An 18,285-nucleotide genomic window follows, 5' to 3' on the forward strand; every position below is an offset into this window, starting at 1 on the left:
TCACTGTTGTTAACTTGGTACAGTGGATTACCTCAGGTCCATTACCTTTGTACCGTTAGCTCAAGCCCAAAAAGGGGCAAAAAGATCACCAAAGAAGAAAAAAAAAAAAAAAAAAAAGACGAACCCAATGGCGGGAGAGAGTGAAAGTTCATTTCAGAAGATTTTGGTAAAACCCAAAACCCTACTTTCTCTTTATCTCTCTCCTCACTCCACTCTCCCCATTTCATTATCTGCTATCTCTCACTCCTCTCAATTCCAGAGTCTCTTTTCTGATTTATGCCCAATAGCAGCGAGCGAGTCTTGCTCGGGCGTTCGCTCTCTGCGGTTCATTTGCAGACAGACTGAAAGAGTGGGGGCTTATTATCTACTATTCCTACTGCAGGATTGTCTGCATATACGCCCTCTTAATTCCTTTTTATGGTTTCATATTTTCCTATATCACACTTTGTTATGGAAAAACTTACTGTGAATCTGGCAAATTGAGCGAGACAGTGGTTGGGTTTCCCGAATAAGAAGAAGAAGAAGAAGATGGAAATGAAAAGGAAAACGCCGTCACAACTTCAATCCCTTGAACAGCTGTACGCAGGTATCTGTATCCACCGACCATTTCATCATCATAACCTCTCTCGCTCTCTCGCCCTCTGCCCCCCCCCATCTTTAATAATATTGTGACATTTTCCTTTAATTATGCCTACTGCATTCTTTGTTTGTCAGACGTCCTAACATAATGTTTTTTGATGCAGAGAATAAGTATCCTACAAAAGAGGTAATGGAAGACCATGCCTCTTCTTTGGGATTGACATACAAGCAGGTCCGGGGGTGGTTTGTTGAGAAGAGGAGGAGGGATAAAAGAGAAAATGGAATTATTGTGCCATCACATTCGACTTGGAGTAAGAAACGTCCGATTCTTACTAGAAGGAATGGATCGGGCATTATAGCTGCTAGAAAGGTACTTACAGGAGATCCCTCGATGCGTTACCCCAAGACTCATTCGTCTTCAATATCCAAGCGCCCATCTATGGCCGATAACCGGAATGGTAAGAGAAAGAAAAAACTATTTCTTCTTCAGGATTTGTTAACTCCTGACCACATTCTGAAGAAGGTGTTCCGCAAGGATGGTCCTCCCCTTGGTGTGGAATTCGACTCTCTTCCATCTGGGGCATTTTGCTGTCTTACAGGTAATACTCCAGATACTTTGCTTTGTGTGTATGATAAAAGCTGGTTGTGTGACAGGTAGTTTTTGTTTATTCATAATTTTGATCGATGATTTTCTTGGATTTTCTTGTTCTGCCTGACTATGGAAGTTGAAATTCATAAGGAAAGTATTATTAGAGTGTCGTCGTATGGATTCTTGATGCTTGTAAAATTGAGCTTGCCAAGATTTCTGTGTTTCTATTGGGATTAGGGAGGCACGGTTACCATGAAACATATCTTTAAGCTCAGCTCTTGCTTACCCAGCGACTAAGCATTTCCACATGTATGACACGGCACGGAACTAGGTGAAACGAATAATACCTATTCCACTATATTTTTTTATGTGTTTCAAATCTTCTCAGACCTCATCCTTGTGCAAGATCATGGGATGATTTGGAAAATTCCTTTTGAGTATGAATTGATGGGTGCACAACACATTGAATACATCAACACTAGATGAATCTTCTGACAGACACTAACCTGAGATCATAAGCACTCAGAGATGGAATAGATTTTTTTTTTTTTTTCCTGAGCAATATATATAGGAAAGAGGGGAAGGGGCAGAGATGGAATAGCTGAATATGTAAAAACCATTCCTAGGACTGGCGCATCAATTGGATGTCAAAATCTTCTCTTTGTGATTTCTTTCACTCTTCTTTTCTTCTTTAATCTTGCCCGCATGTTAAAAGGTTTTCCAAGCCAAATATCCCTTCTTTATTCAGCAGTTGATAGCAATTACAACTGATGGTTGGAGTTTGGGCCTCAAGTTTTTGGAACTGGGTTGTGGATGCACCATGAACTGGGACATACAAGTTGGGTTTGCAGTTCTAGTAACTCTGGTATTGGGTTATGGGGTTATGCATCAGTATCCTAAAGCTTGTAGACCACTTAAGTTGGCTGGTTTCCATGATTTTTCTTCGAGCCCCTATATAGGTCTAAGGTTGAGGGGATAAGGGGAGACAAAGTTGGTTTGGTGGAGCACTACAGAAGAAAGTTTTGACGTGATGTGAGCTCATTTGGTAAGGCTCATGTGGGACAGCACCACAGAAATTTTCCTTGGAAAGAGATTTAGCATGCTTTTGCTTCTAGAAAGGGTGCTTTCTTTGCTTGGAGAACACTTCAGAGGATCCTTAGAGTTGATAACTTGATCAAAATGAAGAGAATTTGGTCAACTGGTGTTATACCTGTAAAAGGCATGGGGTGTTTGGTTGCTAGGGATCTCTGTTCTTTAGTCTTTACTCTCTTTAGGTTTTAGTTGGTTCCTTCTGAAATGTGTTAGGAGAACTTAAGATTAAGTTTCCTTTCCCTGAAAAACATTACGCCTTGCTTGTCAGGGTGGATTTTCTTTTCCTGATTTTTACATCTTTTCCACAAGCACTTGTGCTTAGAAGTTATTTTAGGGTTTTTTTTTTTTTTTGGTACACTTTATGTCACTGTTTGCAGTCCCTTTGAAATTTTCTAATAAGTTAGTTACTTATAAAAGAAAAAAGTGTATTGGGTAATGGGAGAATGGTCATAGTGGTTTTCTCCCATTTTTTCTTCTCTCTCTCTCTCTCTCTCTCTCTTGTAATCTTTATTTGCTTTGTACTTAATATTTTTATAATACCATTTCACACTTACGTACTTTCTTGTTTAGATGCTAAAAATTCTCATTCATGTTGTGAAGACAACCAAAGAGCAGACAAAAGAAGAAAGGTACTTGAGAAGGATTTCTACTTCCCATATTCGGAAAGTTGTTATGACCTACTTATTTCTATCTTAAACTGCTCTCATTAGACCACTTTTTTAATTTTCACCTAAACTTTGTGGCCTTATTTTTTCAAAGGTTTCCGAGCATGCCATCTTAAGTCATCAGGTTTCACACAAAAAGAGTGCTCCGGTGAAGAAACATGGTATTGGGAAAGGTTTGATGACAGTTTGGCGGGCTACTAATCCTGATGGTGGAGATTTCCCTACTGGTGCCGATTTTGGTGGCAAGGAAGTAGCTTGTTTATCTGTATCTCTAGTCTCAACTTCTATATCACGAAAAAAACCACAACTTCGGGAGAAAAGGCCACGACAACAAGTTACTGTGGCTGTAAGTTGTTTACGCTTCATTTCATGATTTTTTATTCATTTACCTTCTGTATGAGCTAGTATCTGCAGACTGATCATCTTATAAATTGATTATAATGGTCGCTTTAGAAAGTTTGCTGACAGTTGGTCATGTATTTAGAAACAGGGAAGGTTTAGAAATAAATCACAAGATAAGAGGAAACAATCCATCAGAAGAACAGAGGTATGTAGTAAGTTGTTATTGCATTTGTGTGCTTTCAGTTATTAGCTGTGGCAACATATAATATGTTGTTATATGCCAGGTGGAATCTAACAGGGATGAGCATCAGAAGCAGCCAGATAAAGGAAAATGCGAACTTGCTTTGGAAGGAGAAATATCTCAAGAATACCTTGATCAGGTTACAATGCTGGTGGATGATGAAGAGCTGGAGATGCAAGACTTACAAGGACCAATTCTGCTGAGGTGTTCAGATCATTTTACTGCCAATGGTCTACATGGTTGTTCACTTTGCAAAGGTTGGTTGTGGAGGAAGAATCTGAAAGTTTGTCTATACTGTTAAATGCATTATTTGAAGTTGTGTATCAAGAACTTTCTTAATTTTTCAGATCTCCTGGCTAAGTTTCCTCCAAATTCTGTTAAGATGAAGCAACCATTGTGTATGCAACCTTGGGATTCTTCTCCAGAGATTGTCAAGAAATTATTTAAGGTAATTAGGGTTCAAAATTAGTTATGGCCTTATTTTGATCTGTCAATGCAACATATATCATATGCCAAAGAAACCTCATACTCTGATTCTCTTGCACTAACCTTTCTATAGTGTCCGTTTGAATTTCTTATGTATGATTTTATGAAAGGCCAGATACATTTCATGTGCTAACCTGGTAAGTTTAATAGTTATAGATGGTTACTTGACTGTTTTTATAGACTTACAGGACCCTTGCCTGGGACATGCTATATGCTGAAAAGTTCATTGGCTCCCTACCCTTTATTTGATATTTTGATGAGTATATCTATTGGAATATTTGAATTGCATTAGCTTTTGATCATTATTAATCTAGTTTAGAAAGTTGTGTTGCAGGACTTATAATTAAATATTAATTTAGGACCAAGCATTAAACCCAACTAATTGGGATTGCCTCTGTGAATCCTTTATCAAGTAATTTTGTTCTGCTATATTTATCTTTTTTGGCCTGGCCATCCTATCTAAGGTCATATAGTCACCTCTCTTTTTATCATATGCTTCTCTAGACTCTCCTCATCGTGTGTTGCAGGACTAAGACATGCCCATATGTCGTTTTGTCTGAAAAACTAATTAGTGAAAAAATATGTTCTTTCTTGATTACTTGCATTTTTTCCCTGTAGGATTTAATGATGATTGTATGTTGGGTTCTTTATTGTGATTATTACATGTTAAATCATCATGCTAAGACATAGGGCTGACTTTCTTTGGGCAGGTTTTCCATTTCCTTTATACTTATGCTGTTGCGGTTGATATATGCCCCTTCACTCTTGATGAGTTTGCTCAAGCATTTCACTATAAGGTTACATCTCATATCTAATCCAACTTTGCATATTTGAACTTTTTCATACGTGTCTCTTAACTTACCATGTGGGTGACATCATTTTATTACCTTTTGTTGGTTTCATCTTTCTCAATTCTATGCATTCCTTTCAGGATTCATTGTTACTTGGAAAAATTCATGTGGCCCTTCTTAAGCTTCTTATATCAGATGTGGAGACAGAGCTTAATAGTGGTTTTTCCCCTCGTTTGACAAAATCTTGCAATTTTCTTGCATTACTTCACTCGGTGAGTATAAAACCATGCAGGTCACAACAGTTAGAAATTAACTCAATCAAAACTAACTTTGTTATATTTGTAATTGTTATGTACACTTGTATTATCTTAGGACAGGAAACAAAAATAACCAAAGTGGAATTGGCATGACTTGATTATATTATGGACTAAATGATTTGGACCTACCCTGCCATTAGGATGTGAAAAGGGCTGGGCATGTATCACCTGTAGTACATAGCTGTTGTCTGAATGAGGATTTCTAAATTTTCATGTAGAAAACCACTCTGTAGAAATGTTGTATGTATTCTTACTTGGATTACACTTCTTTTCTGTAGTTACAAAAATAAACTTGTTGAAATTGTTTTCAAGACCATTATTTTATGTAAGTTTTCCCCAAATCTTTTGTCGCTATTTTAGTTTCTAGTCTGTCTATTGAGATGTGGGTAGCAAACATTCAGTCAAAATAGTTAACTTTGGTTGACTTGGCTTGGGGACATCACATAATCAAAGACAATAAAAAAGTCTGTAATGCAAGGTGCAAATACAATGAATAAATTGAACCATAGAGAGGTGATAAACTATTGTTTTGAGGAGTTGCAAACATGTGTATCTAAACCACATGTTTGGTCTTATTATGAGCCAAAATTCTTTCCTCTCTAGGTATGCCACCCAACTGCCCTCGATAGCGCATGTAGGCGCAACCGTTGACTGTTGTTAGAGTTTCATTCTTTTTCACTCTGCATTAGGTGTCTTGAGTTGAGAGCGGATTAGAGTTATGGGGTTGTTAAGGTGGTGTTCAATTGAATCCAAAACATTTGAGTTGGTAGCGGAGGGTAAATCTATTGGGGTTCTGATTCATGAACAATGCAGGGGTTATGTTTGATACTTGTTCTTGGCCACCTAGAGGAATTTCTACAACTCAGTGTTTTGGAGACTTTTCAGAGATGGCTCCCTACTATCCTCGCCCAACACTGGGTGTTTCTTGGCCGTGGAGGGGCACAGAGGAAGTTGATAGAGGGGTCATATCCTAGTGTTTGAAGGGAGAAATGGCGAAGGGTTGAAGACGTTTGAGGCAGAGCTACGCTGGGTAGTTAATTTTTTCCAGCCATTTTTGCCGCTACTTCATCAGTTTGTGTGGGTAAGAGTAAGCCTTTGCCAACGCTGACATCTCAGGCGAAGGGGGGAAGAGGCCATTTGTAGTGGTGTTGAAGTCTTCAACAGTCTCCTCTTTGTTGAAGGGCGATTATGGGAAAGCCAAAATGGTTGGCCTGATGGGATAGACAGCGACTAGGCGGTTGCCGTCTACAGGTGAGTCTAGGTGTGGAGGAAGTCTAGGGATCTATGCTGGTGGAGTCTGACCAAGAATGGAAGGAAGGTTTGGTGAAAGTCTTGATTTCTGCACCCTTAAAGAGACATTGAAGCATATTAATGAGGATGTGACTTGACGCTTAGCTTGTCTAGATCTAGGCCAAGGTCTAGATGATCAGGGTTATAAAGTTGTCTTTGTGGTGTTGAGCCAAAGCCCAGTGCTGGCCCGTCCAAGCCACTTGTTAATTCGAGCTCTTCATGTCCTCCACCAGAATGAAAGGGAGCCAGATGTATTTATAAATGCTCAAATTTGTATGCATGGATATTAATAGCAGGTGATTATGCAACTTGTGTGACAGCTGAAATGTCTTTTTCACAAAACACTATATAAATCTCGGCAAGCTAACAAATCTGGAGATATCTTTCATCCAAAAATGAAATAATGGTGAAAAGAAGATAGAAACTCATATTAGATGATCATGCCTAGAAGGGTGATAGATTTGTTGGTTAGTTGGAGAGGATAGGTTGGGTGGGGTAGAATGATCGGAGTTTGGAGGTTGGCTCCATTGTGCTTAATGTGGTGTCTTTGGCAAGAAATGAATGCTTGAAAATTTAAAGACGTTGAGGCTTCGGTGACAGAGTTGAGGAAGATTGTGATCAACACTTTGTATACTTGGATATATGTTCAGCATAGTTTGCTTGTTCATAGTTTTGCAGATTTTTTTGAATTTGTGTTCTTTTTCTTTAGAGTATGGGTTCTCTTGTATACTCCCTATATACTAGGGCTGCGCTCCTTTACACTATTTAATGATAATGAAATTATTTATCAAAAGAAAAAACTCATATTAGATGAGTTCACTTTCCAGATTACAGCAAACCCCACACTCTAAATACCTAATAAAGGGCCTAATACTTTAGCTTTTTAGAGAATCTTCTTTCATAAGTATATGTCCTGCCTATTAGCAAGCACTCCATACGCCTCTGAAACATTCACGTGCTCTTTGTGGGGCGGTGGTTTCCAAATGGATTATAATGATATTACCAACTTTTCCCCAATATTCTGTCTGGACAAGGAACAGCTATTTGGAAATTTTTCTAAGATGATGACTCAATAGATTTTGGAAGGTTGAGATATTTAATTGTAGTGCTTTGTGGAGTTTTGTTTTGTTTTTTTTTTTCTTTCATTCCAAGTTGCTAGCTTATTTTTCCTTTAATAATGAAAAATTAAATGGCAGCTCTCTATACTTTTGTATTTCTTTTGATTATTTGGCAGGTTGAAAATCAAAAAGTTGTTTTGGAGTTCTGGAAGATTTCCTTAAACCCACTAACATGGACAGAAATATTGCGTCAAGTTTTGGTTGCAGCTGGTTTTGGTTCAAAGCAAGGTGCAATGCGGAGGGAAGCCCTTAGCAAGGTATTCAAATTATTAACTCTTGGCATTGCACCTGATTTTACTATGCTTCATATTTTAGCATATGTTTCTGATAAAATGAGAATTTCTGCTAAGATATATATATTTTTTTAAGTAATCGACAAATATCATTGAAAGCGTAAGGCGCCCCTAAGTAAACTCCTAACTAGATTTAGCAAACAAAATAAGGAAATCACTAAAACTAATCGTCAAAGGAGACACATAAGCAACTGTCCACATATCCAAAGCTTGCTGCTTTTAGGATATCAGATTCGTTCTGTAGGAGTTACTAATTTTTGTTTTGACTATTTGCTTGTTTGTTGTGGTGGGTGGATGTGTATGCATATATATATTTAGAAGCTCAAGTCAACGCATGTAGATTTTGATAAACTTCTTACCTATGGAATGTTGCTTTAATGTTCATAAAAGCTGTAGTAAGAATTTTTTAAAAAAAAATTCAATTGGCGGTTCTACTTTATATTTGAAATAACTTTCTTTGTGTGCTCATAGATCTTTGATAGGTCTGAGATCTTAATTTTGAAATCTCATATTCCATGTTTCTGTTATCCAGGAAATGAACCTCATGGTGAAGTACGGTCTACGTCCTGGTACTTTGAAGTGTGAATTGTTTAAAATTTTGACAGACCGAGGAAATAATGGGTTGAAAGTTTCAGAATTGACAAAGTCATTGCAGGTAAGTTACTAGAATATGGAGTTCTCTTGTTTGGTGGGAAGGATGTTGACCATGTTGGTGTGATTCTCACTATGATCATTGTTACTGTGAACATGATACCAAATAAGTATCACTTGCGAGATATATTAACAATAAACTTTGATTTTGTTTTGAAGATTGTTGAATTGAACCTTGCCAGCACAACAGAGGAACTAGAGTCGTTAATATGTTCAACTCTTTCAAGTGACATCACTTTATTTGAAAAGATTTCATCGGCTGCTTATCGTCTACGTATTAACTCTGTTGCAAAGGAAGTTGACGAATGTCATTCGGATACTGAGGACTCTGGAAGCGTTGATGATGATCCTAATGACAATGGCCCATATAGCAGCAGCGATGATTCTGGTTGTGAATCAGGAAATTCTAATATAAGAAAAGTCATGGATCTGAATTGTTGTAAAAGTCAAAGTAACATGCCAACTGTATACAATGAAATCGATGAAAGCCATCCGGGAGAAGTATGGTTGTTAGGATTGATGGAAGGTGAATATTCAGATTTAAGCCTTGAGGAGAAGTTGAATGCTTTAGCAGCTCTAACTGATCTTCTTCATGCAGGATCCAGTATAAGAGTGGAGGTAATAGATCATTTTAGCATGCTTCCTACAATATCATTCTACAGTGAATGTTAAACCAGTTTTATATTATCTGATAATATTTGTGAATATCAAATGAATATGATGATTTGGTAGATCCGTCAATTTGGGATTGTCATTGTTCATTTAACAACTGTGCTTTCTTCATTAAATTACTTGGTCTTCCATTATTCAGTTATTTGCAGGTTTATATTTGTGTGCATAATATAAGTCTTTAAATTAACACCTATGATTTCACTTTTCATGTGAGCAATTGATTGTTTCCATGATATTCATTGCAGCTATGATTTTAAAAAGTATTTGGAATGCCAGATAATTCATCAGATTGTTCACTTTCATGATTATTTCATTCTATGATTAACTGTTTGAAACTTATTTAGCTAATTTTTTTATAGGATCCTACACAAACTACTGCTGATTGTGTTCCTAACATCCATCATTATGGTTCTGGAGCAAAATTAAAGAGGTCATCAGCCAGCCAACATAGCTTAGCTTGGCCACCCTGGGGCTATGCTGTACAAACACATGGTTTAAAAGAAGTATACTCGTTTTTGAGGTTTCATCCGGTTGATTCGTCAGTGTCAATGGCAAAGTTTTATGTGAAGGAGATATCCTCTGGCAAAGGAGAAAATGTAAAAGAAAAAGAAGTTGATTTTGTTTCACATCCCATGCAATCTGTGTTTTTGGGGTCTGATCGTAGGTACAATAGATACTGGCTTTTCTTGGGCCCTTGCAATGCATATGATCCCGGCCATAATAGGGTCTATTTTGAATCTTCTGAAGATGGTCACTGGGAAGTGATTGACACTGTAGAGGTATTCTTCTGAACCTTGGATATAGTGCATAGCCCTTGCTTGAGAATTTTATTTATTAGACAGCTAGGAAACTTTGAAGTGAAGTAAAACATGTTTCTCAGCCTTTTCTATATGGTGTGATGTGATTCTTCTACTCGTCACTAACTGTCATTATTTGCTTGTGTTTGCTTCAACCAAATGCAGGATTTCTGCACCTTGTTGTCAGTTTTAGATGACAGAGGTAAGCGGGAGGCTCTACTCATTGAATCTTTGGAGAAGCGGCAATCATTTCTCTGCCAAGCAATGTCAAATAGAGTGTTAAACAGTGCTGGAACAAGGCATTTAACACAGTCCATTCAATCTGAGCTGGATATGGTCAGAGAGGATAGTTGTTCTCCTGTATCTGTTGTAGACAATAACCTAAGCCTGATTGAGACTGCAGAAGATTCTTTGCCTTCATCTGGGGTTGTTCTTGATGTTGGAACAAAGAGAGAAGAAGAACAAGAAAGATGGAGCCATCTACAAGCGTTTGATTCATGGATATGGAATTCTTTTTACTCAAATCTTAATGCTGTAAAATATGGTAAAAAATCTTATCTTGATTCACTTGCTAGATGTGAAAGTTGTCATGATCTGTATTGGAGAGATGAGAAGCACTGTAGGATTTGCCACACCACATTTGAGCTAGATTTTGATTTAGAAGAAAGATACGCCATCCATGCGGCCACATGTAGGGAGAAAGAAGATTCTAATATCATGTTCCCACAGTATAAAGTCTTATCATCACAGATTCAGTCACTTAAAGCTGCAATTCATGCAATTGAGGTAGGCTATCACTTTTTATTAGTTTTGTATATGATTTTATATGCACATTGCGTGCGCACACACGCCCTTATCATCTGTTTGTGAGTTTGTGCATGTATCTACTATATCTTTCTTTTTTCTTTTCTTTTTTCCGAGTAATGATCAAATGCCTTGAGATCAAAAGGTTTAAGTTAAACACGCTCTTTCTAAGGAACTTGGCAAAATATCAAGAGAAGGGGGCCTCCTCATAGTTGGTATTGCATTAATGACGAGGTCGTAGTGACTTTGATAGATATAAAGAAATTTAGAGTTCTTTTTACTTTCCTATACTTTTAACCTTTTTTTCTTTTGATAAGTAATTGGGCCAAGGGGAGGGGGAACGAGAAAATCAAACTAGTGGTCTCTACTTCACAATGCGTGGTCCTTAGCCGATTAAGCTGCCCCTTGGGGTTTAGAGTGGTGGGATTGTTGAGAAGTGCATGCTTAGGTTGTTGTGTGCTTTGCAAGTGGATATATAAACTAAATAGAGTAGTGCTTTTGGACTTGTGGTTGATTACCTTTAAAATTTAAGGCCTAAGATTTTATGGTTCCGATACTTTGATTCTTGATCAACATATAAATATGATCAGAGGAAGAATATAGCGTTAAGTAGGCTGGAAGGGTGAATTAGCATTTTTGCCATTCTTTGTAAGTTGGGATTGTTGTAGCCAACTGTAAATAGTTGGGATAAGCCTACATTGTTTTTAGGCTTATGACTTTTGCAATTAAGCTAATGGTAACTTTGTGAAAACATTGTGCATGTGAAATGTTATTGCATGTTGTAATACCAGTAAATGGGTACCTCTCACACATACCCACATGGTGTACATTATTTTTGCAATTATATGTTTTCACCAATTATAAGTTATTATTTTACTTATCAAAAAAATGTTTTCACCAAATGTTTTCACACATGCCCACATGCTGTACATTACCCACATGTTGGTTCCTTTGGGTAATGTTGTTAATGTGGATGGGTTGGCTGGCATTTTGGGCTGTGGGGTCTCTTCGTTGGCTTTGAAGTATCTCGGTCTTCCCTTGGGGGCCTCCTACAAGGCCACATCTATATGGGATGGTGTTTTTGAAAAGATAGAGCATCGGTTAGCTAGTTAGAAAATGATATATTTGTTTAAAGGTGGCAAGGTTACCCTCATAAAGAGCACCCTTTCCAATTTATCTACGTACTTCATGTCTCGTTTTCCCATTCCTATTGGTGTTGCAAACCACATATAGAAGCTTCATCGAGATTTCTTATGGGGTGGGATCGGTGAAGAGTTCAAATTTCGCCTAATTAGCTGGTCCAAAGTTTGCTCTCCAATCTCTAAGGAAGGGTTGGTAGTTCCAAACTTGAGGATGTTTAATCATGCTTTTTTAGGGAAATGGTTATGGCGCTATGTGCATGAGAGAGAGGCTTGGTAGAAAGTTGTGGTGGATCCTAAATTTGGCAGTTCGTGGGGTGAGTGGTGTTTTATTGAGCCCCATGGGCATATAGGGTAGAGTTATGGAAGAATATTAGGAATGGTTGGAGAATGTTTTCAAGTCATACCAGATTTAAGCTGAGAGATGACTCCAAAATTAGATTCCGACATGATGTGTGGTACGGGGAGAAGGCCCTTAAGGAAGCTTTTCCGGATTTATATAATATTGTTTGTGCGAAGGATGCTTTTGTAGCAGTTCATTTCGAGCTTTCTAGTGGTTCCCTTCGGTGGAACATAAGCTTTATTAAAGCGGGTCACGTTTGAGAGGTGAATGTCTTTGCTTCGTTCTTCAATGTGTTGTATTCCTATAGAGTGAGAAGGAAGGTGAAGACAAGCATATACTTTTTGTGTACATGAGCGCCTTACGCTCTTTTTTTTTTTTTTTTTATAAGTAATGTTGTATATATCAAAAAGCGTTAGGCACCTCTAAGTACACAGGAAGAGTACACATGAAAACCTACGAGCCCACAAAAAAAGACCCCAATCAAAGAGCCCTGAAACTCAAAATACCCTGAGTCCTCAATACAGAACCTCGAAACCCAAAAAAAAAAACCCTTTCCTCACAAGGCAATCATAAACCCGCAAGCTACCCTGCCTTTGCGGCTTTGCCCCTACTATAGCCACTACCTGTAGCCTCGAAAGTTAATGGAGCATTCCAAATTTAGTGGGAGCGACTGCCATCGCATTGAGCACCACATCGGAATATCCCTCCACCCCCGCCAACGAAGTGGCCGCCACTACCTCAACGAAGTTGTTCATCTTGTTATTTAGCTACGCACCTATATTGTTCTTCACTCTCTGAGGGGTATTGTGACATGGGGCGCCTTAGACTCTTAATGGTATCTCAATAACTTATCAAATATAAGGTGAAGACAAGCTTTGGTAGGGCCCATCTAAAAAAGGGGTGTTCATTGTTAGCTCATTTTACAATGTTCCTGCATTCCTTTTCCATGAAAGAGTATTTGACAGTCCAAGGTTCCTTTAAGAGTGGTTTTTTTTTTGTTTGGTCGGCGGTCATAGGAAAACTCCTTACAATGGACAACCTTAGGAAGCAACATGTTATTATGATCAATAGGTGTCGTATGTGTAGAGGGATTGGGAGCCTATGGACCATCTTCTTTTCCATTATGAGGTTGTTGTGCCTTACGGAATTTTTTTTTAGTCGCTTTGGGTTATCCTGGGTTATGCCTAGCCATGTAGTTGACTTGTTTGCTTGTTGGTGGACTGGTGGTAACGCTCAGAGTGTTATTATGCAGAAGATGATGCATTCTTGTCTTATGCGGTGCCTTTGGAGAGAAAGAAATTATAAATATTTTGAGGACCGCAAGAGGACATGGGAAGAGCTCAAGTCCTTTTTCTTTTGTAATCTTTAATTTTGGACAGTTGCGTTTGTAGCTCCTTTGGTGCTTAGATTTCAAGATTTTCTTTCTTTTCTTTTCTTTTTTCTCCATCTAGTTAGATGTTTCTCTTATATACTTCTACCTGGGTTTGCTTTTCGGTTTTAACGATATTTTGATTACTTATCAAAAAAAAAAAAATCTGCTTTTTGTTAGAATAGGTGACGGATAGCATTCTTACCACTTCCTTTATGTGCAGTCCGTTATGCCTGAAGAAGCCTTGGTGGGTGCTTGGACAAAGTCTGCTCATAATCTATGGGTCAAACGGCTCAGACGAACCTCATCTTTGTCAGACCTTTTGCAGGTTTTTTTTTCTTCAGATAATATTTTTTATTTATTATTTACTATAAATAGAAAGAGCAGTTTCTCAGTGGAAATCTTGCAGGTTGTTGTTCTCTGATTCTCTGAACTTTACATTTTTATTCATTCTACTTTGTAAATCTTGCAGGTTCTTGCTGATTTTGTTGGTGCAATCAATGAGAACTGGTTATGTGAATGCAGTGTTCAGCAAGTTCCCTATAATGTAGTTGTAGAGACTATTGCATCCTTTGCATCTATGCCCCAAACTTCGTCTGCGGCTGCACTTTGGGTGGTGAGATTGGATTCCTTAATTGCTCCCTACTTGGAAAGAGTTCGTTCTGGAAAGAACCAAGAAATCGGTACCAGAGGTGAAGGTTCTTTACCGTTAAATTGGAAATACTTTCTAGAAAAGCATCTCTTGCAAAAACTTTGGTAAAAAAATAAATATCATACTTAATATTTCAAAAGGTTAATTATACTTATCAAAATATAAAAAGGAAAGAAAAGACAATTTTCCATGCTTGATGAATAAGTTTTCTATGATTTTAAGAAATAATGATAGAATTAAATCTGCAGCTCACTTCAGGGAAATTTTTGCGTATAAAATTTTCTGATTGAACAAATGGGGCTTGATGTAACCTATTTCTGTTCATTGGAGATTTCATGATACTTGTTTGTTTGAAATGGTTTATGTTAGTATAATCAATCATCTATTTCTCTGCTATTAGTTCTGAGTTTTTTCCGTCTTCCTGGTGGTGATGATCTTCTGATTTCATACAATCAATATTCTGATAATCGATTTCAGGATCTTAAACCTGAATTGGGACAGCCAAAGCAAGTGCCTCTCTCTCTCCCTCTATAGAATGGCACATTCCAAGGCATGAATTGGGAGCAAGGAGTTTCATAATTGGGTTGTGAATTCGATGACCTTTTCATTTTCAATTGCTCTCAATTTGGACCCCTCCATCAGATTTTAAACGTTACATGACGTTTATACCCCTGACTTTTGTATAAAATTTCAACTTTCATAACGTTTTTTTTTTTTAAAAAAAAAAAAAAAAAATCAGGGATATTTTGGTCTTTTTTTGTATTTTTAACGGTTAAAATTGACGGAGGGGTCCAAATTGAGAGCAATTGAAAGTTCAGGGGACTAAATTAAGAGATTTTGAAGTTTTAGGGAGTATTTCAAAATGGGTGAAAGTTCGGAGGTCTTCAGTGAAGTTTTCCTTAATAAAAATGAGCACCTTAAATTAGTTAGTTTGGACAAATATATTATGAAATGATCTAGTTTGGTTGATTTTAGCTGGCATGGAACTTGTCTATTTGGCGATGGATAGAATAGCAACCAACCTGGTTGAAAGATTTATAAGGTGTTGTCCCTTTCGTAATCAAAGATCTCCTACTTCTCCAAAAACTGCTATTATTAAATCTATGTAAAGAACGGGCAAGGAATAAGTCTCCTAATTTAAATTTCTCTTCAGGAACTATACCAAGTTATACCCTGTCTCTTAGACTGAGATTGCCAAAGCCATTTGTTTATCTATTTTGGAGTAATTTTCTGTTGCCTAATTACTTTGCCTTGCATCCCCTTCTACACTTTAGAGAAAAAGAATACTTATGTATCCTCTTTAATCATAGTGGAAGTAAGCTTTATTTACTGCAATAACAGCAAGACTAACAGTTAGACTTTTTGTACGAGATAGCTTGACTTAGACTGGACTTGTTAAAGAAACATAGGTAATTGCAAGCAAGGCTTACAAAGGTCTAAGCTGGTTGGACTGCTTAGTTGCCAGCTTGGTCTTGCACGTTGTCAAGTTGAAATTATAATGCAGCTTAGTTTTGCACTTGGACATCATTAGTGAGTTCTCATTTGTAGTATATCTACTTTTGATTGTTAGCTAAAATGCTCCTAATCCTTTCAGGTAGGCGTGCTTCAAAGTAATCAATCCACTATTCTTAAAGAGCTTATGCAAGTAGGAATTGTAACTGCATATTTGAGGCATTGAGGGACTTTCACATACTCGTTTTACTCATTATCACCCGGATGTCTATTGCCTAATCAGAGAACAGTTACAGATATACTGCCTTCGAATTTTGAGGGCATCACTGATGCTTTTTGGGGTCTGAATGGAAAGGGCTGATGGCGATATCTTTCTTGTACAAAGTACTGCTCTCAACTCGGTTCCTACTTGTATAGACTGGTAGGAGTGATTGGATGTTGTACAGCATTAGATTAGCTATATTCAGGAAAGTTCAAAAGTTTTTGGTTGGTAACTATTATCATGAGCATCTTAATTCTATACTTATATGTAGAACGGATTTCTGCGGCCTCTTACAATCTTTGGCATTGAGGGAATAAAATTGCCACTGCCTGCTTTCCATTCTACTTAAAAATAGAGGATTAAAGTAAGTACCTTTAGTTTATACTATCTTTTTCCTTCTGCAAGTATTGTCAATGTATCCTGTTAAAAAGAAGTAGAGAGTAGCCTTTTTTCTTCTTTTATTGTTATTGCAAAAAAAAAATGTTAAATTCATATGACTAGATCAAGAAAAATGCCAATTCTCTCTCTCTCTCTCTCTCTTTTTACTGTTACGGCTGTCAAGAATGACAGTTTCTACTTTCTAGTAAGGACAGAGCACTTGGCGATTACCGGGGTATTCTCTCAACATTTTAACGATTTGTCCAAGTCTGTTTTATGCCAAATCGTAATGAAGGTTGTCGCTTTGGCTGCCTTCTTATTGTAGTTTCTTTGGTTGCCTTCTTATTGTAGTTTTTGTTTCTGCTATGTTCTTTGTACTATCGGTTCTTTGTTATATCTGATTTTGCAGATAATTGTACGACCTGTTCTGTGGTTTGAATGAATTACTGATTTGTCCCAAAAAAAAAAAGATATTGTAAAAAGGGTGGGGTAATTTCCGCCACTGGTGAAGAGAATTAAAGTAGCCAGAGACGAATGGAAGAAAGAAGGGTGAACTCACTGGAAATGGCCTTGGAAGTACTCGTGTTTCCTTGCTCGACTCTTGTGATCTGCTTGACTGCTTCTTTAGCTGACCTAGCAACCCAAGCCCCTCTTGCCTGTAAATGATCAAATGCAAATGACGTCGGCCTCTTATCCAAGTTCTAGTACACAGCATGTTCCTTTGCCTTTTGATGTTGGATTTCAGCCGTTCAAATTATTGATGACTATCAGGATTTAACGCTTTAAGATGTTAACGGGACAGGTTTTATGGTTTTTTTTTTTCTTTTTAAATCTTTACTTAGAATCTTAAATCTCATAAGCCCTCGCCCTGTTGAACTCTAGTCTCTAGAACATCTTTGAAAAGATGAAAGATATTGTATACCACTTGGCTAAAAGCCAGCGTTGCATGGTTGTTTATTTTGCAGAGAAATACTTCTGACAATATTCAGGTGTAGAAAATGGCAAAGATTTTAATTGGTTTTTACTTCAGTTTGGGGACGCAAGTTAGGTGAGAATATAAACGTTTTCTGTGCTAAATAAATGTCAATGGAAGTTTCATTTCAAGTTCGTTTCATGTTTCATTTGAAACAGTTACCACTACTCGGATGAACATATGAAAGACAAATAATAGGGAAAATTATATCTAGTCCCTAAGTTTTCGTTTGATTTCAATTTAGTCATTGTGTTTCACAATTAAATTCTAACTAGCTTATAACTCGTACTATACGCGAGATTCTTCATTATAATTTAATTTTAAAATTTAAACACATCATTTTTCATTATAGGTTAAAAAGACCTATAAAAATATATAGACAAAGTTTTCCTCCAAACTGGGTTGGAGAAATTTCCTTCAGCCTAGTCTATAAAAGTGACATGTATCCCTTTTTTTTATCAAACCTCTTTTCTTAATAGCAGGAACAAAGTTGGAATAAATTGGACAAAGTTTTCCTCCAAATTTGGTTGAAGAAATTTCCTTCAATCTAGTCTATAAAAGTGACATGTGTCTCTTTTTTTAATAACATGTGAAATGCACATGAGTTTTTAATAAAATTTATTACAACTTTGCCTTTGCTATTAAAAAAAAAATGTGCATCTCACATGTTAAGGGACACATGTCACTTTTATACGTTAGGTTAAAGGAAATTCTTCCAACCCAGTTTGGAGGAAAACTTTGTCCAAAATATATCTCACCTCTTTAAATAAAATAAAATAAAAACATTAAATCTTTGTTCCTATAAGTATATATGATTTAAAATGAATAATAAAAAAAAAAATTAACAAGAAGAATACATGGATTATAATATAGTTAACGCAATTAATGACCGGTTTTTTAAGAAAAAACCGGTCATATATATGACGTCCTTTTTTTTTTTTTTTTTGAGAATCCTAAACGTATTAATATACATATTAAATTGACTAAACG

General features: G+C 37.0%; 1 protein-coding gene across 1 annotated transcript; it reads left to right on the forward strand.

Moving 5' to 3' along the window:
- Positions 1-186: 186 nt before the first annotated feature.
- On the forward strand, positions 187-16,288 carry LOC132165616 (homeobox-DDT domain protein RLT3). The gene is made up of 17 exons (XM_059576250.1): positions 187-586; positions 744-1,178; positions 2,831-2,889; positions 3,020-3,271; positions 3,410-3,472; positions 3,552-3,765; positions 3,856-3,956; positions 4,705-4,791; positions 4,926-5,057; positions 7,627-7,767; positions 8,336-8,458; positions 8,614-9,072; positions 9,486-9,905; positions 10,089-10,709; positions 13,802-13,906; positions 14,051-14,270; positions 15,825-16,288. Exons 1-17 carry the CDS (start codon positions 529-531, stop codon positions 15,842-15,844), a joined length of 3,510 nt encoding a protein of 1,169 aa, XP_059432233.1. The 5' UTR covers positions 187-528; the 3' UTR covers positions 15,845-16,288.
- Positions 16,289-18,285: the final 1,997 nt, after the last annotated feature.

This window comes from Corylus avellana, chromosome ca11 (genome assembly GCF_901000735.1).
Source record: "Corylus avellana chromosome ca11, CavTom2PMs-1.0".
Taxonomy (NCBI): Eukaryota; Viridiplantae; Streptophyta; class Magnoliopsida; order Fagales; family Betulaceae; genus Corylus; species Corylus avellana.

Coding starts and splice junctions, on each gene's coding strand:
- LOC132165616 (XM_059576250.1), top strand. CDS start 529: ATGGAAATGAAAAGGAAAACGCCGTCACAACTTCAATCCCTTGAACAG. Junction 3,957..4,704: donor TTGTCAAGAAATTATTTAAG/GTAATTAGGGTT, acceptor TTCTTTGGGCAG/GTTTTCCATTTCCTTTATAC. Junction 4,792..4,925: donor CTCAAGCATTTCACTATAAG/GTTACATCTCAT, acceptor CATTCCTTTCAG/GATTCATTGTTACTTGGAAA.